The sequence below is a fragment of the Balaenoptera ricei genome, chromosome X, assembly GCF_028023285.1.
Source record: "Balaenoptera ricei isolate mBalRic1 chromosome X, mBalRic1.hap2, whole genome shotgun sequence".
In the NCBI taxonomy this organism is placed as follows: Eukaryota; Metazoa; Chordata; class Mammalia; order Artiodactyla; family Balaenopteridae; genus Balaenoptera; species Balaenoptera ricei.
This window is the reverse complement of record NC_082660.1, coordinates 44,405,139-44,432,580: the sequence shown is the minus strand read 5'-3', so window position 1 is coordinate 44,432,580 and position 27,442 is coordinate 44,405,139. Positions and strand designations below refer to the sequence as shown.

General features: G+C 51.0%; 1 protein-coding gene across 3 annotated transcripts; it reads left to right on the top strand.

Moving 5' to 3' along the window:
* Positions 1-27,159, top strand: OTUD5 (OTU deubiquitinase 5). Of its 3 annotated transcripts, none has more exons than XM_059910874.1 (9): positions 1-1,370; positions 11,565-11,655; positions 19,959-20,023; positions 20,111-20,267; positions 20,364-20,512; positions 24,107-24,310; positions 25,793-25,994; positions 26,083-26,196; positions 26,508-27,159. In XM_059910874.1, exons 1-9 carry the CDS (start codon positions 771-773, stop codon positions 26,630-26,632), a joined length of 1,707 nt encoding a protein of 568 aa, XP_059766857.1. In that variant the 5' UTR covers positions 1-770; the 3' UTR covers positions 26,633-27,159. The 3 variants fall into 3 exon arrangements, with proteins under 3 accessions (XP_059766857.1, XP_059766856.1, XP_059766855.1); XM_059910873.1 differs by having other exon boundaries at positions 11,562-11,655; positions 26,511-27,159; XM_059910872.1 differs by having other exon boundaries at positions 11,562-11,655.
* The last annotated feature ends 283 nt before the right edge of the window (positions 27,160-27,442 follow it).

Sequence of the window (27,442 nt, the reverse complement as noted above, 5' to 3'; positions counted from 1 at the left end):
GACGCTTCAGGGGCTAGCTAAGCTCTGGGAGTGTTGATATTTTCCAGTCAGTCCGGCTGACTGGGGCCAAGTTGGAAGCCCGGAAGGGAGGCGATTTAAAAACTGTCGTGCGCGGGGCAGGCCACGCTGTCCTGTTGCAGTGCCCTCGCCTGCGAGTCAGAGCTTCGGGGAGACAACAGCACAACGGGACCGAGAGGAAAGGCAAGGAACAAGGGTGCCGACTTTGACTGAAATCTGAGACAGAGGGCAGGGGAGGGCGATCGTTCGCTTCTGATTGGCTCGTGGGCATCATCGAGGACCCACGCAACCGCTTCGATTGGTTGGTGCCCTCAATTATTGTGGCGGCGGCGAAGATTTTGCCCACGTACTTCCGAGCGAGAGGCGGGGCTGTGCCCCGGCGCGCCTGCGCAACGCCCCGGGCCCCACCCGGTAGTTCAAGAACCTGCGAGGGGGCGGGGCGAAGAGGTGCTTGTTTTGGTTCTGTTTCCTTTGAAGCCGAAGGCCGGAACGAGCGTAGTAATAAACTTGCTGGACTTGGAAAGAAGGCTACGACAAGCTCGCCGCGGTGCCTTCATCTTGGACTTCACATCCAGGTTCACCGGCCGCGTGACCCGCGCGCCGCCGACGGATCGAGAACCAGTGCCTCGATCTCTTTATCCGGGTCCCGGCGATCCCGTCGTGCTTCGCGCACCACTGTAGCCCCCCTTATCCGGGTCCTCTCCCGGCGTGCCCCGCGCCGAGTTTGGTGGGGGGTACTCGGCGGTGCCGCCATGACTATTCTCCCCAAAAAGAAACCGCCGCCTCCCGACGCCGACCCCACCAACGAGCCGCCGCCGCCCGGGCCAATGCCCCCGGCGCCTCGCCGCGGCGGGGGTGTAGGCGTGGGCGGCGGCGGCACGGGTGTGGGCGGCGGCGATCGCGACCGTGACTCGGGCGTCGTTGGCGCCCGTCCTCGAGCCTCGCCACCGCCTCAGGGCCCGCTCCCGGGGCCACCGGGTGCCCTCCATCGCTGGGCGCTGGCCGTGCCGCCTGGCGCCGTGGCAGGCCCCCGGCCACAGCAGGCCTCTCCTCCTCCTTGCGGGGGCCCCGGCGGTCCCGGCGGCGGTCCCGGTGACGCGTTGGGTGCCACGGCAACGGGCGTGGGCGTGGGCGCGGCGGGCGTGGTGGTGGGCGTGGGCAGTGCCGTGGGCGTGGGCGGCTGCTGCTCTGGGCCGGGTCACAGCAAGCGGCGGCGTCAAGCCCCTGGGGTTGGCGCGGTTGGCGGGGCAAGTCCTGAGCGTGAGGAAGTCGGCGCAGGTTACAACAGTGAGGATGAGTATGAAGCGGCTGCAGCGCGCATCGAGGCCATGGACCCCGCCACCGTCGAGCAGGTATGGGGGGGGGTGACGGGTGACTGGGTGTGGTGGACGGGATGCCCAGACTGGGTAGGGACCCAAGGAAGGCTATTTGAGATCGCTCCAAGGGGCCTTTGTCTTCTCTCTGAGCCTGGCACTCTTTTCTCTGGTAGTGGGGGTGTGAGAGATCCTCTTTCCCCCGCCAAGGACTTGGGGTTAGAGGCCCCAGATAAGATGGAGGACTTAAAAGCGGGGTCTGTGGTGTCTTCTAGCGCCCGTAGTTGTCATTCTGGGCCCAGGGACCTCATCGTGTGGGGCCAATAGGTAGGGACTCCCCAGGAGAGACAGGCAAGATGGAATGCCTCCTGAGAGGGGAGTCTCATGACTCTCCAAAGGACCTTGGTCTGTGTTCAGTGACTTGAGATTTCTTTTTCTCTGGGATAAGAGTCTAAGACTTCTTCTCCAGGGAATACAAGTAAGGTGGAGATCTCAGAGATATGAGTGTCCCCAAGATACCAAAACCGTTTCAGGGGTCTGAGACGCTCTATATAGGACAACCCCCTTCTTTTTCTCAGGGGGATACAGCACAGGACCATGCAGCAGTGGGGTCTGAGACTCCCTCTTCTGGAAGTCAAGGGCCTGACACACACACATACATACCCCCCTAAGATCCCCTTCCCTATGGGAACAAGGATCAAAACCAACACCCTGGGACCAGAAAGTCTCCTAGGGTACATGAGATTCATCCCCTTCTAAGTGACAAGGGCCTGTGCTTTTTCTAAGAGGTCTGAGACCTCTTTGGAGGCAAGAGTCTGAATTTCTCTCTAGGAGCTTAAGCTTTTTTTAAGGTCTAGACACTCCCGCCCCCCAGCACCAGGCCTGAACCTTTCTTCAAGAAAATGGGACTCACTGTTTCGGATACTGGAACCTAGGATTCCCCCTGCTTATGGACTGGGGCTTTCAGAGACTGGATCTGAAGCCTCTTCAGGAAACTGATACCCCTCCACAGAGGTCTTTAGGGGACTTTTCTCCTCAGGGAGTGGTCTGAGTATTCTCTTTGGCCATCTGAGACTCACTGTGCCAAGGACTCTTGAGCTTTCCCTCAAGGACAAGAGATGCATACATACCTCAGTGACCAGTGTGTCTCTAGAGGTGAGGTCCAAGCTTCCCCCTCAAGCAACTTAAGGTACTTCTCAGGAACAGGAGGTCTCCCCTGCAGATTTGAGCCCTGAGACCCTTCCCGTGGGGCATGGGTAGAGTCCCTGGGGAATAGGGTTCCGCATCTCCCCTCATGAGTTTGAACTTTCTCTCAGCATACGTGTACCCCAGTCTTAGAGGCCTTTTGGGGGCATAAGATTTCATGCCTTGGGGACTTGAGCCTAAGCCCCCCTTCCACTTTGAACTAAGTCCTGCGGGCTGCTCATTGCTCTTGGGGACATGGGTAAGGTGGGATTCTGGGGGAAAGAGTCTGAGCCTCCTCGCAGGGGCCTGAGCTTCCCCTCTGGGACAAGAGATCCTTCACCTTAGGGAGGGGCTTGAGCTCCCCCCTTGGGTATGAGCCTCCTCCTCCCCTCCCTTCCCCCCCAACCAGGCAATCCTTTCTCACCAGGGAGAGGGATGGGAAGTCCTCCCCAATGTGGCCTGAGGCCTCCCCCATTGGACAGAAGGACCTGGATGCTTTTCACAGTCATAAGAACTCCCTACCTGAGCCTGCTCAGGCTAGGAAGTTCTCCTTACTTTCTGTGAGAAAGTTGTCAGGTACTGGGGATGTGAGGACTGAGGCCTACCCTCAAGAACTAGGAGATGTGTTGAGTCTCTCCCTGACCCAGCTATGCTTCTAATTTCCTGGATCAGGGAAATATTCTGAGCTTTCTGAATTGGTTTCAATAAGCTTTTTTCTTCCCAGAGACAGGGAAGGGGTTTGGGACATCCCCACTGCAGGAAATTCTCCACCCACATTCCTCTCCCTCTTGGTTCAGGTAAATCTTTTTGTACTTCATGGGGGCCAGGGCCTGGTTTTGAGCCCCCGTCCTTGTTCCCTTTCCATGCATTACTACTTCTCCAGGCAGGATAAATCATCTGCCAGGGTGAGGACCAGGAGTTGTTTCTTCTCCCTGGTTGCAGTAAAGTGTGCCTTTCCTTCTCCACAGAAATGAGTCCCAGGAACAGAGAGAAAGTCATGTGCTGCCATGGTGACTAGAAAGACACCTCCTTACATCCCCTTTGCATCTCCTGGGCTAGGGGTCCCTCCCTTGTAATTGTTCCCATAAGAACATGGAAGTAAAGCTCTGTGGTTGCATGATACTTTCCCTTCCCAATGACGGAGGAGAGGCTTCCTGTCCTCCCACTTCTTGGGACAAAGGGAGGAAGAAGATGCTTCTTTTTGCTTCACCTGGTTGAACTTGGGGATGAAAAGAGGGGAGATTCTTCCTGCTGCCCTAGGCTTGGTCCTGAACCGTCACTGGGGGCATTTGTAACCCAGAGGCCAGTTAGATCCTTGGGAAAGAGGGGAGTTGTTGAGAGGGAGCCCAGATGGTGAATCCGGTCCTTGTGACTACTCAGACTTCTTGTCTGTCCTGATGCTGTTACTGTATCTACTGCTTTTAGGAGCCCTTTTGACACCCTGGGGGTCCCAGTGCTAGGAAGGTGGTGTCGTCAGGGGTTTCCTTTCCCAGGTATGGCTGCCTTGCCGAGAGTCTCCCCTATGAAAAGAATGGCTTGAGAGCATCCTGAGCTTGAGGACCCCACAGGGCATTTTGTGAAGGGGGCCCGTGTGCTGAAGTGGTGGGAGAAGGTGGACCTGGCACTGAAGCCAGGATGCCTGGGTTCCCACCCTGGCTCTGATGAGGCTTTTCTGGATGAACCAGAATAGTTCTGCCTGTGCTCTCTGGGCCACAGTTTTCTCTTTGGTCAGGTAAGGAGCTGGTTAGGTATTGTTTAGCTTTGGGATTTTAGGGAGCTCACACCAAAGCCCTTTGGGCCTGGAGGTGACAGGGAACGGTAGGTGTCTTTCGAGGCAGAACTGGGTTCCTCTCCTGTCTCCCCTGCCCCTGTGTTCCCTCTCAACCATCCAAGCTTGGTGGTCAGGACAAGTGGCCTGGTCAGTGTGAGGCTCAGGGTTGGCAGACAGTGATTTTTGTGGCCAGCTCTGCTGTGGTGAATAAACTCGGGGGTTGCCTGTTGGGAGACCTCTTGGATGGTTTGGAGGTAGGGTTGTGTGTAGAAAAAGTTTAAGCTTTGGAGCTGGCAGGCCTGAGTTCAAATCCCAGGATCTCCTGCTTAGCTGCCAAAAGTCCACCCATGCCCAAGGTTACTGAGTGTCTGAATACCTGACCTGGCCCACCTTGGACCTTGGCTGATTCTTCTCTTGAAGTTTCCCCAGGATCATCTGGGTTCTTCCTAGGAGCCTTTGCAACAACTGATCTTTGTTGGCAAAGACCCTTCATTTGGCTTCTAGGAACCTGCTGATTCCTCTGGTGAGGAGGCATAGTGGTATAGCAGGAAGTGGTCTCTGCCTGGGTGGTCTGGGTGGTCTGGGTTTGAGTCCTGTATCTTCTGGCAGTTCCTTTTTCTGGGCCTCAGTTTCTCCATCCATAAAATGGGTAGTGGTGAGGAGGGAGGTTGTACTCATTGCTCTGAAGCTAGTTGTAATCTCTTTAATTCTCTGCTCCCTACTCCCCCCATCCATTGTGAAAGTTTTGAGTGGGGCCCCTTAGCTTTTGGGAGTATGCTATGAAGTTTCAAGCAGTTACCAGCTTCCCTCTCCCCAGCCAGTGCTGTAGGCCTTTGTGTGTGTGTTTTTTGTTTTCTTTTGTTGTTGTTGTTTTTACTTTTTGGCTTCACCGCTCGGGATATGGGATCTTAGTTCCCTGACCAGGGGTTGAACCTGCACCCCCTGCAGTGTAAGCGTGGAGTCTTAACCACTGGACCGCCAGGGAAGTACCTGTGTGTGTGTGTTTTTTTTTTAAATTTTATTTATTTATTTATTTATTTTTGGCTGCGTTGGGTCTTTGTTGCTGCGTGCGGGCTTTCTCTAGTTGCAGTGAGCGGGAGTACTCTTCGTTGCGGTGCACGGGCTTCTCATTGCAGTGGCTTCTCTTGTTGCGGAGCACGGGCTCTAGGCATGCAGGCTTCAGTAGTTGTGGCACGCAGGCTCAGTAGTTGTGGCTCGCGGGTTCTAGAGCGCAGGCTCAGTAGTTGTGGCGCGTGGGCTTAGTTGCTCCGCGGCATGTGGGATCTTCCCGGACCAGGGCTCGAACCTGTGTCCCCTGCGTTGGCAGGCAGATTCTTAACCACTGCGCCACCAGGGAAGCCCCCTGTGTGTGTGTTTTTAACAGCTTTCTTGAGATATAATTCACACATCATGCAGTTCACCAGTTCAAAGTGTACAATTCAGTGACTTTTAGTGTATTCACAGAGTTGTAAATCCATCACCACAATCAGTCAATTTTAGAACATTTTTTTCACCTCAGAAAGAAACCCTGCATCATCATCATCCCCCATCCCCTCATCCCCTCTCGGCCTCTGACAACCACTAATCTACTTTTTTTTTTTTTTAAGGAATTCCTTTATTTTTTATTTTATTTATTTATTTATTTATTTATTTTTGGCTGTGTTGGGTCTTCGTTTCTGTGCAAGGGCTTTCTCTAGTTGTGGCAAGCGGGGGCCACCCTTCATCGCGGTGCGCAGGCCTCTCACTATCGCGGCCTCTCCTGTTGCGGAGCACAAGCTCCAGATGCGCAGGCTCAGTAGTTGTGGCTCACGGGCCTAGTTGCTCCGTGGCATGTGAGATCTTCCCAGACCAGGGCTCGAACCCGTGTCCCCTGCATTAGCAGGCAGATTCTCAACCACTGCACCACCAGGGAAGCCCTAATCTACTTTTTGTCTTGATTGATTTGTCTTTTCTGGATATTTCATATAAATGGAATCATACAACATGCAGTCCTTTGTGACTTCGTTCTTTCACTTAGCATAATGTTTTCAAGCTTCATCCATGTTGTAGCATGCATCAGGACTTTTCTTTTTGTTGCAGAATAATAGAATCTTCGTTTTTTATTCTTTCTTTTTGTTGCAGAATAATAGAATCTTCGTTTTTTAATCCCCCCCCACCCCCCACCCCAGTGGCCTGGCAGTAGGTTTGGAGCCTTTTGCTCTTTTCCGATTCCTCTGCCCTGGGGAGCTTGTGTTAGTCCTTAGCAGTGTGTCTGTCTGTTTCTCATTGGATGGGTTGCCTATGTTTAGCCCGTGGAGCAGAGCCAGTGTTCCTGGGTATTTTGGGGGAGAGAGGGGTGGTCTTGGCACCAGGCTTGCTGGGACAGAGCTGTGTAGCCCAGAATACTAAAAGCCTCTTGGCCGTGGGTTCTGGGAAGACATCTGTCCATGAGCTGCCACTGCTGCTGCCATCTCCCCCTGCCTCCTCCCCGTTTCAGTGGCAACTCATTCATCAATAGACAGAGTCAGCAGCTTCCCAGGCTGGGAGGGGGGATTCCAGGCCCCTGCAGCCTTAATTCTAACCCTTTCCCTGGGGGGATGCAAACAGGGTGGATCCTGTGGGATGTGAGCATTGCCACGTTGCCTCACAGCTCACACAAGGGAGTGCTACAAGGAGGTTGTATTTGTTTCCTGTGGTTGCTGTGACAAATTACCACAAACTGGGTGGTTTAAAACAACAGAAATTTATTCTCTCACAGCTCTGGAGGCCAGAAGTCCGAAATCAGTTTCACTGGGCCCAAATCAAGGTGTTGGCAGGGCCACACTCACTCCACAGGCTCTATGGGAGAATCCAGTCCTCTTCCAGCTTCTGGTGGCTGCTCCCATTCCTTGGTTTTTGACCACATCACTCTGATCTCTGCCTGCTTCTCCTCTGTGTATGGGTGGTCTCCTCTTCTGTCCGTATTAGGTCTTCCTCTGCTGTTCTAAGGACACTCGTGATTGCATTTAGGTCCTACCCTGATACTCCAAGATAATCTCCCCATCGCAAGATTCTTAACCACATTTGCAAAGATCCTCTTCCTGTAACATTTACAGGTTCCAGGGATTAGGGCCTGATGTCTTTGGGTGGTCATTATTCAGCCTACTACAGGGGTGTTCTTGTTTCCCTTCCAGGGCAAGGAAGGGAGCTCATTAAGTGCTCTCATACTGGGCGAAGTCCTATAATATTTGAGTCTTCCCAGTATCCCTATTATTGGGAGGCTTGTTATCCCATTTCACAGATTGGAAAACTGTGGCTCAGAGCAGTTCATCACATGGCTAATAATTAGTGGAGTTGGATTGAAACCTAAGTCAGTTGGGTCCCACAGCCTGCTTCAACTTCTGTTGTGCCTTTGGACCAGTAGGTTGCAGTCTTGCACCTTGGATCCCCTGATGTCAGAGAGCTTTGCCCAGCCCCTTTGTGGAGGCTCAGAGATGTGGAGGGAGTCACCCACAGGTTCAGCAGTGGGCTTGGAAGATTCAGGGTCTGGACTTTTTGTATTTTTATTTTATTTTATTTATTTATTTTTTATTTAATGTTTTGACTGTGCTGCATGGCATGTGGGATCTTACTTCCCCAACCAGGGATCGAACCCTGCAGTGGAAGCACAGAATCTTAATCACTGGACCGCCAGGGAAGTCCCAGGGTCTGGATTTGACTTTCTTAGGCCTGGACATTGATGTAGCTTATGGCTGGGCCAGCTCCCACCTTTCACTCCCGCCATCCCTTCCTTCCTGGGCCATTTTCCTAAACGACTCTCAAGTTGGCGCCTTCCTTGGAGGCTCCTGTCCAGCTGGGGAGAGGAAAAGACTGTGCTCTGAGCTCTTGGGACTCTAAGCTCTTTTTGGAGCCCAGGACCATGACCTCCCTGTTTTCTCCCCGCAGAGGGAGAGAGAGAAGGGGTTTCAGCCAGAGCCTGCTTTAAAGGCTGCTGGTGCCAAAGGCAGTGGGTGGCTAGTGGTCTGGCCTCCAGATCCAGGCCCAGATGCCAGTCTGGCTGCCCCAGTACCGAAGCCTTGCTTGTGCAAGGGGAATGCTCAGGCGTTCTTAATCTTTAAGGACAAATCAGGATTTTCCCAAATGGGCTGCCAGGTACATCTCCATGCTGTGACTCATGAGGCTTCTCTTGTTGCCTTTACACTAGGCTTTGCTGGTGCCCAAACCCCAGTTCCTTTCTGCCTTTGTAAAATGAAGATAATGCTTCCTGCCACCTGAGCTGTGGTAAGGACAGTTAAATGAGGTCACCTTTTGCATCTGGCACCTGGCATGGGCAGGCATTCGGCTAATATGAATTCATCTTTTTTCTTGGCCCTGCCCTGCTTACTTGCCTAGTCCTATCCAGGACTTTAGCTCTGCTGAACTCATTGCTGGGCCTCTGGCATCCCTGGAGTGACAGAAGTGATCTCTTATCCAATTAACAAGCGTTTCTGGAGGTCTTGGTGTTTTACTCCTTTACTCAGGTGGCACCTCCTCTCAAGTGCCAGCCTTAATGACTGGCCAGGTCCCTTCCTCTGTTTCACAGCACCCCTGTGTTCACCTCTTTCAAAGCCCTTGCTCACACTTCAGTGTGGACATTGCCTGTTTCCCCACCCCTCTAGCAGTTTATGAATTTATCGAGGTTGAGACCAAATTTGATTCATTTTTCTGTCCTCATTGCCAGCCCAGGGTCTGACTTAGTAGCTGCCTGGTGAACCTTTGTTGGATGAATAAGTAGGAGCCACTCTCGTCCTCTTTGATCCCCTGTCCCCTCTCGATCTCTTTTCCCCCCATACTTGAGGGCAGGAGGTTGCTGTGTGCCCTGCTTTTTTAGAACTACTTCTGTCCAGTCTGGGGTTGTAGTCATAGTTGCAGCTTCCCTGCTGAAGACTCCTGGCTAGGGCAGGCGCCATGGTGCTGGGAGATGGCTGACCCTGCAGGTCAGGGATAGGGGAACTGGCTGGAGTAGGCCAGTCCAGTGTGACAGCCTCAGGGCAGGAGGGACACCTGGACTGCTGGAATGTTGTACACAAACAAGAGTTTGTGCTGTGGAAGCCCATTAAGAGCTTCCAGGTGCCTTTGTCATCTCTGGAAAGCCAGCCACACCTTCCTGGTGTGTGGGCCCTGATGGTGGGGCTACTGGCTGTTCCCTTGTCACCCTCTCTTCATCCCCTGCTGTGTAGCCACTCACCTGGGACTTTCTGAGGGCCTCTCAGTTGTACGTCATCTCTGTCTGTGCTAGTCTTGCCCCTTCTTTTGTTACTGATGACCACCTCACCAGTGCATGGTTTGTTGTTTAGAAAGCCTTTTCAAGTCCTGAAGCTCCTCTGAACCTCTTGACAGCTGTCGGGCAGATCACATATCCCCCGTTTGATAGGCTGAGGCTTGGAGAGTTCAGGTAGCTTACCTGAACTCATGCAACAAGTGAGTGACAGAGCTGGGGTTGGAACCCAGAGCTTTTTAGCCTCTAAACCTTGTGCTTCCTACTTTGCCAAGAATTTCTCTCACCTGAGCTGGCTAAAAATGGCCTGCAGAGAGGTGACCTTCTCTGTCTGATTGGCATTAGCCCAGATCCTGTAAATCCCTAGGCTGGGTCGTGTCCCCAAGGAGCAGCCTTGGGATTTCTGGTCCCTAGGCCTGATGCGGGCTCAGGCTGGCTTCTTCTGGTGGCCAGCAGATGGCGCGAGGAGGCTGGGAAAGATCTCCTGCTTCTGGTTTGTTTTGTTTTGAGATGGAAAACATGTTTTAAGTGACACTTGGACATTATTTTTTAATAGATTTATTTTTTAGAGCAGTTTTAGGTTCACAGCAAAATTGAGCAGGGGGTACAGGGAGTTCCCATACACCCCTTGCCCCCCCGCACATTCAGGGCCTCCCCCATAATCAGTGTCCCCCACCAAAGTGGTACATTTGTTACAATCATTGGACCTACATGGACACATCATAATCACCCAAAGCCCATAGTTTACATTAGGGTTTGCTCTTAGTGTTGTACACTCTATGGGTTTGGATAAATGTATAATGATGTAACCACCGTTACAGTATGTAGCATAGTTTCACTGCCCTAAACATCCTATATGTTCCGCCTGTTCATCTCTCCTTTATTTATTTATTTATTTATTCATTCATTCATTCATTCATTCATTCGTATTTGGCCACGCCAGGCGGCATGCGGGATCTTAGTTCCCTGACCAGGGATTGAACCCATGCCCCCTGCAGTGGAAGCGTGGAATCTCAACTGCTGGATCACCAGGGAAGTCCCTCTCCATTATTTTTTTTAAAAACATCTGAAAATACACACTTGCACAGATTCACTTAACCCCACACCTTTAGGGCCAGCTGTACTTTGGAATTCAGAAAAATTTCAGAACTTAGGAAAGTCACCTGGTATGTGTACTGTGTATTATGTAACACCTCCCGTGGGGTCTATAGCTGCACCTCATAGTCAAACACCTGAATGTTTCTGCATAGAAATGTTTGAATATTCGCCTCTAAGTGGAATAAATGGGTTCTTGTCAACTCAGGTCGGATTGTGATGCTAAATGAGTTAGATAAAGACTTGGTTTTAAAAGCTTTTAGAAGTTTGGAATTTTGGGTAAGGTGTTGTATACCTCTTATAAAGGAGGTGGTGAAGTAAAATCACCTGTAATACCAACATTTAGGGATAATATTTTGTTGTGTAAAGTCTTCCCAACTTTGTGTGCATGTGTGTTTGTATACATATGCATATATATATGTTAAATGTGTTCTATCACAAGTGAGGTCATACTTTGCATATGTTTTGCCTTATACAGTATATCTTGGAATTCCCTAGCTGTATGTGGAGCTCAGGAACTGGACTCCCGCCAGTCACTCCCTCCTAAACATCTCCCCTACCCTAAGTGACTAGAGGGTCCCCAGGTGAAACTCCTTGAGGTAGAGCCAGGTTCTCCCCCCAGGCACTTGCTGGGTCTGGGCCTCTGGCTGCCTAGGGGAAGGCCCAGCACTGGATTCCCAGCGTGGTCAGCAGTGGTCAGAATACAGATGGGGCTTCTGCTCTCAGGACAGCTGAGACCCCTCTGGGAGCAAGTCTTCCGCTCACACAGTGACTGATTCCCTGAAAGAAAGGGTCTCCTCCTGCTTCACATGCACATGCACAGAGTTGTCAAGCAGGGCAGAGAACTGGACCCTGCCCATTGTCCTCTCAGCCAATCATCTGGGCCCCTTGCGAGCTCAGGGGCAGGGCCCTGGGGCGAGGGTACAGGCCTTTCCTGTTGCTGACCCCCACCTCTTCCCTCCAGCAGGAGCACTGGTTTGAAAAGGCCCTGCGAGACAAGAAGGGCTTCATCATCAAGCAGATGAAGGAGGACGGCGCCTGTCTCTTCCGGGCTGTAGGTGAGTCTCTGCCTCAGCCTTCAAGGGCCTAGGGCTGCCCCTGAGCTGTGTCCCAGTTGTCAGGAGTAACCCGTGTGACAGGGTTGGGGGCAGAGTTAGCTGGTCTTTTAGGGACTCCAGGCCCCAGCCTCAAGTTAGTATCTGGCCTCTAGCCCTCAGTCATGAGGCAGTATGGTGGTATGAGAGTAATAACAGCAATAATAGTGATAAAGAAAATAACATTACTTAGGGACAGATTGCTCTGTCAGACACTACAGGAAACCCTTTTAATTCTCCTCCAAGCTAGGTAAGTGTAGGACTATTGCTTCCAGTTGTTAGATGAGAAAAGTATCTCAGAAATAGGGAATGACTTACCTAGGGTCAGAGAGTACATAGAACAGTCGGGAGTCGGAGTCTGGGGTAGGTTAGTCTGAGGCCTCTTAACTGCAGCACACAGCTGTCACCCTGGAATCATAGAACTTTTTTTAAACTTACACGAAAGAAGAATAGTGAACCCTCATGTACCCATCATTCATCTTCAAAATAATCGTTAACATATTGCCAGCCTTGTTTCATCACTACCCCACCCACTCTTTTTTACTCTTCTGAAAGGAGTATTTTTAAAGCAAAACCCCATCATGGATCATCTCATTCGTAAATATTTCTGTATGTTTCTCTGACAGATAAGGGCCCTCTTTTTCTCTTTCAGCATAACAAAAATGCCATTATCATACGTAACAAAATAATTCCTTAATACCATCTACTATCCAGTCTGAGCTAGATCTTTGAAGCTTCTCTGGCTCTGAATCTCTGACTCAACGAGCAATTGTGAGGTCCTGTGCTGGTGTCCAAGGGAAGCTGGGAGTGTGATCTGATCCTCCCTTTGGAGCTCTGATATCTCCCAAGGAAAAGTGCCCTCCAATAGGGGCTTTGAGCTGGGAGTCAGAAGCCCTTTCTTCTAGCTCTCCCCCTGACTCATAACTTCCATTTTCCCATCTGTGAATGGTGTTGATTCTGAAGGGCTCATTGAATCCCTTCTGGGTCTGCTATTCTCTTAATCTGTGCAGACCCTTCATGTCTGTTGGTGGGCTGGACTGACTCAGGCTCCACTTCTGGCTCTACCCCTGATTGGTGGTGTGCCCCTGGGCAAGCACCTCTTTTTTTCCCTGAGCCTGTTTTCTGTATCTCAGGTACCTGTGTACCATGAGGCTAAAAGATGTCGTGTTATAATGGTTAAATGAGATTGCTTTAGTAAATCCCTTTAGTGCCTGACTTGGTAGACTCTCATGGAACAATAGCATTGATAAAGCTTGAATGCTATTATTAGTGGTGCCTCAGAGCCACAAATGTTTGAGTGGGTGAAAGAAAGTTAGGTGGGGTGAGTGGTTGCCTCCCTATTCTACCAAGCAGAAGAGGTTCAGGCAATGGAATCTGCTGGGCTGGGAAAACTCCAACCTTCCTATCCCTGTGGCTCAAGTCCATGTTTTCCCTGGGATGTTTCCTAGAGAAAGAGCTAGGTTTGGGGGCATCTTGGACCAAAGGAAGGCAAAGAAAGAAGAGGTGGGGGCCCATTAGGTGTTAGGCCTGTGCCGAGACCTTAGGTTGAATGTGGGGTAAGCAAGGCTGCTGGTGGAGTGAGGGTCAGAGAATGCAGCTGGGCATCTGGGTCTTGGGTGGTCTTTGAGGCAGACCTTGGGCCTGGTGAGGACCTGGCTTGGCAGTAACCCATGTCAAGAACAAAATTTAAGTGTGTGTCCATCTAGCTGTTCCCCCCAAACACCTTCTGACCCTTCCCCCTCATTGGGGCCTTCCAGTAAGGGGCCTAAGCTTACAGGAAGAGCTGACCATGACAGGTTGAAGGCCTTTCCCTATCAGCACTATGGCTACACATTTCCTCTGACTGGGCTGCCCTTGGGTTTTCTTCGTAAAACCTCAGAAGCCCCACGGCCTCTCCCTGAGAAGTACATGACCCCCGGGCCTCTAGGCCTGACCTGGAGGTTTCCCTGGGGCAGAGTGCACAGGACATGTGCCTGGGAAGGGGACTTTATCTTCAAGCTTTCTGCTGCTGCCCCTCTGCTTCCAGCCTAGCTTGGGACAGGGACAGGTGGTAGTTACCCTAGACTCTGGTGAGAAGGGCTACAGGCCGCCACATATTGAATAGTAGAAGGACCACGTAACTGAGGGCTGGAGTTGGAGGGGGGACCAAAATAGAGACCACTCTGTCGTTCCTTGACCCCGACTGATTGCTAGGCATTCCTCAGGGTGCTTCAGGTTCACCTGCAAAATTGTGATCATTATCCCATGAGACAGGTGAGAAGATTGAGGCTCAGGAAAGGGAAGTGACATGCTCAGGGTCATTAGTGGCAGAACTGCATGGGAACCGAGAGGTGTCCAAAGGACACATTCTTTCTATGACCTTAGGGAAGCCCTAGCTTCTTAGCTTAGCTGTCAACTGGCTGGGTGACCTTGGCTTTTTTCCTTGACCTCTCTGGGTCTTACTTCTTCCAACTAGGATCCTGTGGTCCTCTACTCTTAGGAATCCTGAGGCAGGTGGGTTTCTACCCTCTGTTTTACCTCTGAGGTCTGGGTGTCCCCAGTGTGAACCAATATCCACTGCTTGTGCCCAGTTCTCTTTTCCACCACCACCTGTTGGGAACTGGTGAGCATTGGCACAGGCTTGGGTGGAGTGGAATTGGCAGCCTGGGTCCCAGAGGTATCCTGTGGTCCACCCTGCCCCTGCTGTGCTCAGATAACCTCCTCCTGGAAACGTGAGTCTGCATCTCTCTTCCCTCCCTCTCTCTGTATGGCTTTGACTCAGCAAAAACCTCTGGCCCTGGCCCTGGTCTTGGCCTTGGCCTCGGCCTCTATGGGCAGAGTGGCAGCCACATGTGCGTGTGTCTGCGTGGGCCATGGGGATATAGCTGGGACTGTGCATGTTACAGTGATGGGGCCCAGAAACATTAGCGAGGCCCACTGCTCTGGACCTTTTGGCCTTGGAACATGGACTATCAGCATTGGAGGAATGGATCTTAGATCAATTTTGACTCTTCTATAAAAGGGAAATAGGCCTTAAGAGATAGTCAGGGCCTTATTTTCTAGGTCACACAGCCAGTATCAGAACATTGGTGTTTGAGGTTGAACCAAGCCAAGAGGAGAAGAATCCCATGGGCCACCATGTACACCAGCTTCTGTTGACCTCTCTCTGCCCTGCCTCCTTCAGTGTTCCCATCTTTGCAATGGGCATTTTATTTATCTATCTATCTGTCTATTTATTTATGGCTGCGTCGGGTCTTAGTTGCAGCGCACGGGATCTTTCGTTGCGGCGCGCAGGCTCTCTAGTTGTGGCATGCAGGCTGCCCTGCGGCATGTGGGATCTTAGTTCCCCGACCAGGGATCGAACCCACATCCCTTGCATTGGAAGGCGGATTCTTAACCACTGGACCACCAGGGAAGTCCTGCAGTGGGCATTCTTGAGTAGAGGAGCAGGCATCTCAGAGACCAGGCTATTGAGAGGGCTGAGTTCTGCTGTCTCCCCCGCTGAGGGTGTGCCAGTTGGGGTAGCTGGGGCCACAGGCCAGGTATGCACCACAGCTGCTTGACAGGCAGGTGAGGCCTTTTTTTGGGTTCATCTCCTCAGTGGGGCCAGGGTTCCCACTGGGCCAGGAGAGAAGCAGGGAATAAAGCAGGTCCTGTTTCCCCCTACTGCTTTGTACACACATTTGTGTGGTTTGTTTTTAGATTTCCCTGCACACACCAAGCTTCCTTTTCTGTCCTCAGTGGAGCTCACTGTGGCTCTTCCAGCAGGCAGGTAGGCAGGCAGGCAGGCAGCAGCCTGGTAGGGAGGTAATCCCCAGGTGCCTCTAAAACAAATTGTAGGGCCTTGTACTTAAACTCTTTATTTATTTTTAAAAAATTTTTGTTACTATTTTTTTTGCCTGCACCATGCAGTATGTGGGATCTTAGTTCCCCGACCAGGGATTGAACCCATACCCCCTGCAGTGGCAGCATGGAGTCTTACCATTGGACCTCCAAGGAAGTTCCCCTTAAGCTCTTTAGAGAGTCCAGGCTCTCCTGTCTTGCTCTTCCACATAATTCCTCAACAAATAGTGACTACATTTTGGGGGACCTTCCCCCAGGCAGCAGGGGAGGGAGGTTGAGACAAGTCTGTTAGAGCCATTGGCTATTCCCCCCTCCCATCAGGCCCCCTGGCAAAGGTTAGGAAGGAGGTGTGGAGGGGTCCTCAGTTTGTACAGCCTCGTATCTTGTCCAGCCTTCAGTCTTTCCTGGTTGGTGGCAAGGGCATCTACTTGTTGGATGCGATAGTTCTCTGCAGTTGTGAGGCTTGTTGTGTGGGTATTTGGCCTCAGGGAACATCTTTGGCAGGATCTGCTGGCTGTGTGCATGCACATATGCATTTCTATGCTGGTGTCTCTGTATGCTCAGAGAAAGGACAGAAGTAAGGTGTGGGGGGGGGGAAGTTCATGCTGACCTCTGTGGCCCTAGTGAGGGGTACAGCCCCTGATATCTGTAATCTCTGCCCACTCTAAGGCCTTTCCTGCGTTCCAGCTGATTCCTGCTTGTGCTGGTGGGGAAACTGAGGCAGTCAGGATCAGACCTGGCCTAGGGAGTCAGGTGGCTAAGGTGATAGCTGGATTGGGAGTGGTGGTAATGTCACCTGGGGCATCAGTGCTTGAAGTTACCAGTTACTCCTTGAAAGCCTGGCCTCTCCTTCAACCTCCCACATGTGTGACCTTGGGCCAACTATGCCACATTTCTGTACCTCAGTATCTGTCCTGTGTAAAGTAGGGTTTTTTGGGGTAAGAATGGAATGAGTTAGAATGTGAAAAGGCCTTGGTGGAACCAACTGTAGTATTGTACTGAGGATTTCTGAGCCCTATTTAGGTTGGGGACAGAGGTGAGGTAGTGGGGACCCCCTTCCAGCTGGACTCTGGGAGGGGAGAGCAGGTGCAGATTGCCCACAAGTGCAGTGTCAGCAAGAGGAGGAGTTTCGGTTTCTATCAAAACAAGTGCTGTGAATTCCCCTACCTCTGCAGGACCATTGGGCCCTTTCCCTCCACCTTGGACCCCACAGGGAAATCCAACTCAGCCCCTGGTTCCATGTGCCACCTTCTCGGGAGGAGGAGGGCTTTCTGCAGGACAGAGGTAGGGCTGGCAAAATCAGACAAGCGTCTCCTGAGTGAGGATTTCTGTGTTCTTAGCCCTGCACTGGGTGTTTTTCCTGCCTTATGTCATTCAAAAGATCCTCCTACTCTCCCTCATTGTCAAGGTACTGTTGCTCTGTTTCCTTGGTTCAGAGATGCACATTTTCTTCCACGCTGATGATCCCCAAACTAGGGTACATCTTATAACCAGTGAGGTGGGTTCCCCCCCTCCCAAAAGCTGTGATTAAATACACGTACCGTAGAGAAGGTGATATTTTACATTTTATAGATAAGTAGAGAAGGTCATACTTTGCCCATACGTAAGGAACCCATTTTGTGAGGCCTATTTGGTTGCTAAAGAAGATTTGAACTACAGGCACAGAATGTAGGCTTGTGGACCTCTGGATTCAGCAAAGGTAGAGAACCAGTTCTGCCTTCATGAGAAGGGACAACCTAGACTTCGAGTTTGGGGCTTTCCTCTGGCTGATGAAGTGCAACAGAAATGAGGAAGGGCTTAATAAGTGGTTCCGGTGACATTCTAGCTGACTTGTGGGCGGCTAGCTATCTGAAGGAGTCATCGTCCTCCTTATGACAAACGGAGCCCTGTCTCTTGAACACCTAGTATGCTTTAGGTGTTCGCAAGACCATCCCCTGTAGTCTTAACAACGCCCCATGAGAGGAAGAGGAGTTACTCTCCCCCACTTTATGGATAAGGACATTGCAGCCCAGAGTGGTTAAAGGCCTTTTCCAGTGCCACATAGCTAGGAGGCAGAAGAGCCTTTCTGTCAGGCAAAGGAGTCAGTGACAGGGCAATGGGGGGACCCTCGTGGGAAGGTTCTCCCCCAGCTCCCTTCCCTGTCCACAGCCTCCCCTCTTTCCCGCAACGTCTTGCATCTGGCATCTAGGTCGGGTAGATCTACCTCCCAGGCCTGGAAACGCCTGTTGACCCTTCCCTAGGAACATCTCAGCCACCTCCCTGAGCCTGACAGACCAACCCCTATTTTTTAACCCCTTCATTCCTATCTCAGTTCCTGTTTACTGCAGCTGCTGACAGCACTGCCTCTTTGGCACCCCAAGTTTATTCTACAGAAATAGCTCCACGGGCAGCTCCGGCAGCCACAGTGGGTTCTGTGGTCCTGGCTTCTAAGAAAGGCAGCGGCAGGGGGCCCCCAGCCTGTGCACAGGGCATGTGACTTGCTGGAAGTGCCGCTGGGGGGTGGGGCGGGGGAGAGTGTGGCCGCAGAACCCACATCCTTGTTTACATCGGTGAAGGGGCTACCCCTTCCCGCCTTCACAGCCCCCACTCCCCATCCCTCTCAGGTCTCTGCACCTCCAGGAGGACGTGAGACAGGCATGGGTCCCGTTTTCTATCTCAGAGTGGCCTTTTTCTCCGTATCTCACATAACCCTCCAGGGAAGGAAGGGGAGGGCAGCGAAGGCGTTCTTCTGGCGATTCTTCACAGAGGTAGACTGGCTGTCATGGAAGAACTCTGCAGTGTTCCCTGCGGGACCTGCCCCTGCCCCTGCCCCAGTGCCCCAGGGAGATCCCGTCAGAGCAACGGTCCTCCGGGGAGACAAAGGGAAATTCCCTCTTCGTCTTAGCCAGTGGACATAAGGCGTGCCTCATCGTCAAGCCCACTTTAATTTCTCAGGGAGAAGGCTCCCCGGCTCCCCCAGCCTTCCCATCCACTCAGCAAACTGTTGCCAACTTCTTGCACTGCATCAGGCTCTGAGCTGGGGGTGGACTTGGATGTGAACTGCCCTCTGCCCTCAGTGGGAACCCAGTGTGATCAGGCAGATGAAGTCTGTACGCACCTTTTTTTAAAATTTTATTTATTTATTTATTGGCTGTGTTGGGTCTTTGTCTCTGTGAGAGGGCTTTCTCTAGTTGTGGCAAGCGGGGGCCACTCTTCATCGCGATGCGCGGGCCTCTCACTATCGCGGCCTCTCTTGTTGCGGAGCACAGGCTCCAGACGCGCAGGCTCAGTAGTTGTGGCTCACGGGCCCAGTTGCTCCGCGGCATGTGGGATCTTCCCAGACCAGGGCTCGAACCCGTGTCCCCTGCATTGGCAGGCAGATTCTCAACCACTGCGCCACCAGGGAAGCCCTGTACGCACCTTTGATAAATCTGGTGATAGAGGTGCTCTGGAGGGTGGGGACCTGTTTTAAGAATACATTGCTGTTTGACAAGTAGGCAGACAAGGAGGATGGAAATGATGTCTTAAAAAGGGAACAGCATGTGTGAACATCCTTAAGTGAGGCAGAGGGAGCCTAGTTCTTATTGTGACCAAAACCCTATAATGCCTGGACCATTTGGGCCACAGGCTGCCTTTTCTGAATTAAGCTTAAGTTAGGTGCATATGTGTCTTATCTCTCTTATAGACTACATGCTTCTTGCAGATAGGGGCAGGATTTTACGCACCTCTATCACCTTCACAGTACTGCACGTTCAGGCCCCACTACAGGAAAGGGGGCTCTGAGTGACTGCTCTGTCCCAAACCCAGTGCTAGTCACTTCACACCTATTATCTCATTAATCCCACGAGAGGCCTGCCAGGAAGTCATCCAGCTCCATCCCATTTTACACGTGAGGCATATGAAGGTCAGAACACTTGGGTCATTTGCCTCTGGTCATTTTGCTCACTAGTACCTAGCAGAATTGGGCTTAGAGCCCAGTTGTTTTTCTTTTCCTTTCCTTTCCTTTTTTTTTTTTTTTTAACCTTATAAAGGCCATACTGACTCCTGAGAGTCAGGAAACTGAATTCTAGAATTGAATCTGTCACAGACTTGACTTCTATGTGACCTTGGTCAAGCCACAAACTCCCCGAGCCTCCGTTTCCTCATGTGAAAAGTGAAGGGGGTGTATGTGGAATTGATGGTACTTAAGGCCACTTAGGGATTTAAAATGTTTGTTGACAAAGTCATCTGCCCAAGAGGCCTGTGGTTGTGTCCCTCTTACCTGTACTCTTGTTCTTAAAGACTGTCCCTGCCTGCCTCTTTTTTCATGACCCTATTCCAGCCCGCAAGGCCAAGAACTCTCCATGCCTTAGGGTAGGAAAGGGCATTTCCCTGGCCCCCAGCCCTCCACCTGCAAGGATGTTCTGTGACTCAGAACTCTTCTTTGGTGGCAGCTCTGACCCCAGCCTCTCCTTCTGTCCCCACAGCTGACCAGGTGTATGGAGACCAGGACATGCATGAGGTTGTGCGAAAGCACTGCATGGACTATCTGGTGAGACCTTGCAGAGACCTTGGGGCGGGGGCAGAGTGGGAGGATCTCTTCTCCACATAGAGCTTGCTCCTCTGATCTGTTCTGCAGATGAAGAATGCCGACTACTTCTCTAACTATGTCACAGAGGACTTTACCACCTACATCAACCGGAAGCGGAAAAACAACTGCCATGGCAACCACATTGAGATGCAGGCCATGGCAGAGATGTACAACCGGCCCGTGGAGGTGTACCAATACAGCACAGGTACTTCTGTGGTGTTGGTGAGCGACTGATCACGCCTGGTCCGAGCCTGCCCCACCCAGCCCTTTGTGGATGCTCCCTCCTTCTCTTTCTCTGCAGAACCCATCAACACATTCCACGGGATCCATCAAAATGAGGATGAACCCATCCGTGTCAGCTACCATCGGAATATCCACTACAATTCAGTGGTGAATCCTAACAAGGCCACCATTGGCGTGGGACTGGGCCTGCCATCATTCAAACCGGGGGTAAGCAGGTCCCCGTGCCCAGAATGGATGCTGGATATAGAGACCAGAAATCTCTGTTGGAGTTTCAGTTTTGCCCCTAGCCCACAAAAATATCCTGTCCCCTCTCTGAGTCGCCCGTAAGGTCTCACCTCTACCCAAGGTGATCTCTCAGGGCTCATTCTGTGGTCTTGGTTTGCCTGTCTGAGCTGGCTTACCCATCTTTTGTGCCTGTTAAGGGTTGGCATTTTGGGATATGGAGTCACACTTGGGAACTGTGAGCCAGGGCTTGGTCTGGGTGTCTTGGCACCCACATGGATCCTCCTCCGAACCTCAGCAGGTACAGACAGCTATGGTCACAGAGACTTGGAGTGTAGGCCTGGCCCCACCACTTACTGGCTTGGGACCTAAGGCAGATTGTACAAGTAATTTGACTGGCAGCTTGGCCGATACAGAAAGTGCCTAACACTGGGCCTGGTGCCTAGTAGGTGCTCAGAAGGTGGCAGTACATTTTCTCAGCACACACTGACAGATTCTGATTCTCTGTCTCATAAACAGTTGTCTGCTGGGGATTTTGGTATCTTCTATTCAGGTTTCACTTCCTACAAATAAAAAGTGCTCCTGCCTCATTTTAGGAAACACACCCTAACAGCAGCACACCCTCTAACATAAAGGTTTTTTGGTTTTGTTTTTTAAATTTTTAATCTCAGAACAGTTTTAGATTTATGTAATTATTGTGATTATAGAATTCCCATATACCCCCTATGATTAACGTATTAGCATAGTGTATTTGTCACACTTAATGAACCAATATTGATATATTAACTAAAGACCATATTTCTGTGACAGTTTCTCTGAATTTCCTTGTTTTTGATCTGTTTACAGACTCTATAGTTTTGCCTTTTCTAGAATGTCATATAATTGGAATCATACAGTATGTAGTTTTTTCAATGGCTTCTTTCAAGTAACACTGTACACTTAAGATTCATCCGTGACTTTCTGTGGTTTGATCACGTGTATCTTTTCTTTTTCCTTTTGTTAAAAATGTGAGTGCCCTAAGTTTTTTTTTTAGTAGACTTGCTTAGAATAGTTTTAGATTTACAGAAAAATTGAGAAGATAGTACAGAGTTCCCATATACCCTCCTCCCCCTTGCGCACATTTTTGCTATTATTCACATATCAGATGACTGTGATACATTTGTTACAATATATGAACCAATATTCACACATCATTATTAACTAAAGTCGTAATATCTCCTTAGGCTCCCTTGTCTGTGATGGTTTCTCACACTTTCATGTTTTTGGTGACCTTGACAGTTTTGAGGAGTACTGGTCAGCTATATTGTAGGATGTTTCTCTTTTGGAATTTGTCTGATGTTTTTCTCATGATTAGACTGGGGCTGTGGGTTTCAGGGAGGAGGATCACAGTGGTAAAGTGCCGTTCTCATCACATCATATCAACAGTGTATACTGTGAACGTGATTTATAACTGTTGATGTCGACCTTGATCATCTGGCAGAAGTAATGTTTATCAAGTTTTCTCCACTGTGAAAATTACTCTTCCCCCACACCACCCCCTTTTCCATGCTGTACTGTTTGGAAGGAAGTCATTTACAGCCCACACTTAAGAAGTGGGGTTAGGGAATTTCCTGGCAGTCCATTGGTTAGGACTCTGTGCTTTAACTGCCGAGGGCCCGGCTTCAATCCCTCGTTGGGGAACTAAGATCCCACAAGCCGCACAGCACAGCCCAAAAAAAAAGGGGGGGGGGATTATACTCCATCCCCTTGAGAGCAGAGTATCTACATAAATTATTTGGAATTCTTCTGCAAGGGAGATTTGTCTCTTATCCTCCATTGCTAATTTATTCAGTCATTTATATCATTGTGGACTGATGGGTATATCTTTAATACTTTTACATTTTGGGTTATAATCCAATACTATTTTTATTTTGATGCTCAAATTGTTCCAATTTTGGCTATTGGGAGCTCTTTTTGTTGGTTCCTGCGTCTCTGACATAACCCCATCATTGTGGTGGTGTGTTTTGGGAGCGGGGGGTGTTTCTTGGTTTGTTCGTTTTTGTTTTATTTATTTATTTATTTAAAATTTATTTATTTTTGGCTGTGTTGGGTCTTCGTTGCTGTGCGTGGGCTTTCTCTAGTTGTGGCGAGCGGGGGCTCCTCTTCGTTGCAGTGCACGGGCTTCTCATTGCAGTGGCTTCTCTTGTTGTGGAGCACGGGCTCTAGGTACACGGGCTTCAGTAGTTGTGGCACGCGAGCTCAGTAGTTGTGGCTCACAGGCTCAGTAGTTGTGGCGCACGGGCTTAGTTGCTCAGCGGCATGTGGGATCTTCCCAGACCAGGGCTTGAACCCGTGTCCCCTGCATTGGCAGGCGATTCTTAACCACTGCGCCACCAGGGAAGTCCCTGTTTTATTTTGTTTTGAATACTTACTTTCTGGCACTACAAGGTGCTCCAGGCTCACCTTGTATATTTCCTGCCCCATTCCTAGAACCAGCCATTTCTCCAAGGAGTCCTAGTTCCTTTTATTGGAGAATGTTATTAGAAACCAGCATCTGGGTGCTGAGTTTGCTCCTTGCTATTGGGGTATCCTTGTTTCTAGGCCCTTTCAGCTGACAAAGCAAGGAAGTATATGTGTATATACTAACCTGTGTGTATACACATATCTAGAAATATTTCTACATGTAACCAACTGTATCTACATGAAGCTGTAGTTCTTACTGATATCTTTAACTGATGGGTACCTTGTCATTTTTAATTTGCAGTTCCTAATGACAAATGGTGTTGAGCATCTTTTCACGTGCTTATTTGCCATCTGTATATCTTCTTCGTAGTTGTGTGTTTAGATTTTTTTGCCCATTTTTTAATTGGCTTATTCTAACAGAGTTTTACCTTCTTTTTGGACTGTTATCCATGGGTAAAAAATTACATTTTACATCATTACTTAGCGCACGCACACATTGGTGTGTGGTGTGTATATGTGCATTAAAATAAGTTTCACTGAACGATACTTCACATTTATTCCCTGGGATATGCACTGATACTTTTCATTATTCCGTTTTTAAAGATCTGTTATGTCTCACAGCCTGACAAAGAACACTCTCACACAGTGTTCCACAACTCACAGCACCCCACACCATGCTGACACTGTTGTCTTGTCCAGTTAAATGCCCCAGTACTCCCTCTACCCTGTGTACACAGAGCTCGCTTCTCGGGTGATCTTTTCTCCTTGTCCCATCTGGGCATAGGTGAGGGGGGCCTCAACAACGGAGTCGTCACTGGGTAAGGCTTCTTTAGATTCTAGCCCTGGCTGGAGAGCACCCGACTGCCCCAGACTTAGTACTTCAGTTGAGGTGTCTTAGGGTTGGGAGCAGAGCTTCTGAGTATAGGAGTTTGGAATGACATGTCCCACAACCCAAGCCTGCCTTCCCCCAGTCCCTGATGAATAGGCAGCCTGCCCAGGGGGTTGCTTAGTAAGAGTACCTGCCTTTGTGCCTCCTCTCTTCTGGGCCTGTGGGCCCACCTCCCTGAGCCAGTTCTGGCTCTTGGCCAGAGTTCAGAGTGTCAGCCCACATCACTGTTCCTCCCCCACTCCTTGCAGTTTGCAGAGCAGTCCCTGATGAAGAATGCCATAAAAACATCGGAGGAGTCGTGGATTGAACAGCAGATGCTGGAAGACAAGAAGCGGGCCACAGACTGGGAGGCCACAAATGAGGCCATTGAGGAGCAGGTGGCTCGGGAGTCCTACCTGCAGTGGCTGAGGGATCAGGAGAAACAGGCTCGCCAAGTCCGTGGCCCCAGCCAGGTGGGTCCTGGGGTCTGTCACTATCCTGGCTAAGAACCTGTTAATTCCCACATTCTGCCCACAAACAGGCAGAAAAAAACTAAGCAATTTTGGCATCTGGGAGAGAAGGAAGCTCCCAGCCCCGTCTGTACCTCATCTTGGCCTTAGTCTTGGCATTGTGCCTTAGAACTCTCAACGCCTGTGCAGAACTAGCTCTTTTAAGGAGTGAGGGAGGGCAGCCACTGGTGGTGACATGCAGGGTTCATGGATAGTTTCAGAGGGACAGGCTTTTGCTGATGTTCTTGTGTGGCAGGCTCTGTGCTGAGGATGTAAAATCAGGTCTGGCCCGCTCCACCCTCAGTGATTCTGTCTGTTAAGGGAAACACATGCATCAGTGGGACCCTTGACCCTGGCTGGGAGACCAGTGAAGGTGAGGGCTCTGGTCAGTCTCCACACAGAAAGGTTGAACTTCTAGGGCAGGGAGTGGGGCATGACAGTGGAGCCAGGCATCTGAGGAATCACAAGGAGTTTAGAGTGATTAATAGACATTGGCAAGAGCTGAGTAATTCGTTGAAGAAATATTTATTGCAGGTCTATGCCAGGCACTGTTCTCAGTGTATAGGGGTACATTGGTGAGCCGGGCAGTCCCAGATCCCTGTCCTTGTGGTACTTACATTTATGCAGAGTGGAACAAAATAAACATAATGAATAAATTAATTGAGAGGTGGTGTGGATGAAAGATGTAGAGCAGGATAAAGGGGATGAGTAGGACTGAGTGGGGCTGGGAGTTCACAGTATTAAATAACATGGTCGGGGTTGGCCTCAGAGCAGGTGAGATTTGAGCAAAAGCTTGCAGAGGTGAGGGGATTAAGTGCCTATGCCAGGGAAGGCAGAGGGCCAGCTAGAGCAAAGGCCCTGAAGTAAGTGCACACCTGGTGTGATTCAGAAGCAGCCTGGAGGCCATTGTAGCAGAACAGAATGTAGTAGTAGATGGAGTCAGAAGGCGGTGGGGCCAGATCGGAAGGGGCTTGTGGGCTGTGGTGAGAACTTTGGCTTTTTTTCTGAACGAGGCAGAAGCCATGAGAGGGTTGTGAGCAGAGAAGGAGTGGGATCTGACTTAGGATTTAACAGGATCCTCCTGACTGCTGAGTGTAGAACGGAGTCTAGGGGGCAAGGGTGACCAACAAGGAGAAGGCTACTATAGCAGTTCTGGTGACTGACGACAGTGCTGGCAAGGGAGGGGGTGAGAAGGGGATAGATTCTGGATCTATTTTGAAGGTGGAGGTAACAGGTTTCCTGTCAGATTGGCTATAAGGGTGTGAGAGGGGCTTTAAAAGAGCTCACCTTCATCCTGTGGTCCATTGTGTGACCAGGAATGGTGGTGGCCTATGTAGAAGCTATATCATAGCCAGGATCCTGGGAGGGAGCGAGCCCTTTGGGGATGGGGCAGAGGAGGGTTGCGACTGGTATTGGTCCTTACCTCCTCCTCCTTCCTCACTGCAGCCCCGGAAAGCCAGCGCCACGTGCAGCTCTGCCACAGCAGCAGCCTCCAGTGGTCTGGAGGAGTGGACCAGCCGGTCCCCAAGGCAGCGGAGTTCAGCCTCGTCACCCGAGCACCCTGAGCTGCATGCCGAGCTGGGCATCAAGCCCCCTTCCCCAGGCACTGTCTTAGCTCTTGCCAAACCTCCTTCACCCTGTGCACCAGGTCAGTGACTTGCTGATAGGGAGCATGCAGGGGTCAGGAGGTCCTGCCTAGGTCCTGAGCCCTGCCTCTGACTGTCCATCTGCCCCAGGTACAAGCAGCCAGTTCTCAACAGGGGCCGACCGGGCTACTTCTCCCCTCGTGTCCCTCTACCCTGCTCTGGAATGCCGGGCCCTCATTCAGCAGATGTCCCCCTCTGCCTTTGGTAAGCCTCCTCTGTCTAGGGTCCAGGGGCCAGCTGGGAGTTGGGGAGAGATGGAAGAACCAGCTAGTCCTGCAAAGGGGGCTTCTTGGGCCTCTGGCCATCTCCCCAGGAAAAGAGAATTTTTCAGGTCCAAGGGTCTGTCCCAGAGGCAGATCTGAGTGGAGTTTTGTAGGCCCAGAGGAGTCTTCTCCTTAGAGAAAAGAATGATGGGGGCCTGAATGGGATCTCTCCAGAGCCAGGGATCAGCAAAGGGCAAGGAGAAGGCAGGCTTTAAAGTGCTCTGTCATCCTTTTTCCCTTCCTCTTGCCCAGCAGGCCTGAACGACTGGGATGATGATGAGATCCTAGCGTCGGTGCTGGCAGTGTCCCAACAGGAATACCTAGACAGTATGAAGAAAAACAAAGTGCACAGAGACCCACCCCCAGACAAGAGTTGATGGAGACCCAGAGACTGGAGACCATCTCCCAACCCCCACACTCCTGCCCTCTGGTGCCACCCCACCTTCTTTGGCTTTCTTCCCTCTTGCCTTCTTCCTTCTTCCCTCTCTCCCCTACTTTCACTCCTCCCCACTTCCCTCTGGCTAGCCCACCCCTGCGCGCCCTCTCATCGCTGCCACCACCATCATCACCTGTCTCTTCGCCAGCCGACGTGCCCTGTTGCCCCCTGCACAGCACCATCCCTGCATTCCACAGGGGACTCGGGCAAGGGTGCTGAAGGTAGGCGAGAGGCACACAGAGACAAACCAACTGGCAGCCAGGCAGCCCCTGAGGAGAGACATTCAGACAGAGGAAAGTCTCCCTGTCCCCGATTCCTTCCAAGATCAGAAACTTGTCACCCCACCACAAATGATGCCGGGGAGGTGGGAGGAAGAAGTGGGAAAATCCCCTTCCCAGTACCCCAAGAATGTCTGAGCCTTCAATGTTGAACTTTTTCTTTATTAAAATGTACTTTTATCTTATAAAATCAACCAATCAAAAAGTGATGTAGACAACAGCACTGGCTCTATGAAAGTGGCATCTCTCTGGTTTCGGGGCAGGCAGGCCACGGGGCACGAAGATGTGATTGATGTCCCTGGCCTCCAGCTCTGTGGAGGTGGGCAGGGTCTAGTGTGAGCCAGGGTTGGGTGGGAGGGCAGGGGGGGCAGGTGTCAAGGGGGCTTTGGACAATGAGACTCTGACCTTGCTGCATTCCTTATGCTTCCACCACCACCACCAGTCTTTTTGGAATCTTGGGGTGGGGGGCACCT

Excerpts from the sequence above, each read along its gene's own strand:
- OTUD5 (XM_059910872.1), top strand. The coding sequence starts at position 771 with ATGACTATTCTCCCCAAAAAGAAACCGCCGCCTCCCGACGCCGACCCC. Across the intron at positions 20,024-20,110 it reads AGCACTGCATGGACTATCTG|ATGAAGAATGCCGACTACTT; the intron begins GTGAGACCTTGC and ends TCTGTTCTGCAG. Across the intron at positions 26,197-26,507 it reads GATGTCCCCCTCTGCCTTTG|CAGGCCTGAACGACTGGGAT; the intron begins GTAAGCCTCCTC and ends CCTCTTGCCCAG.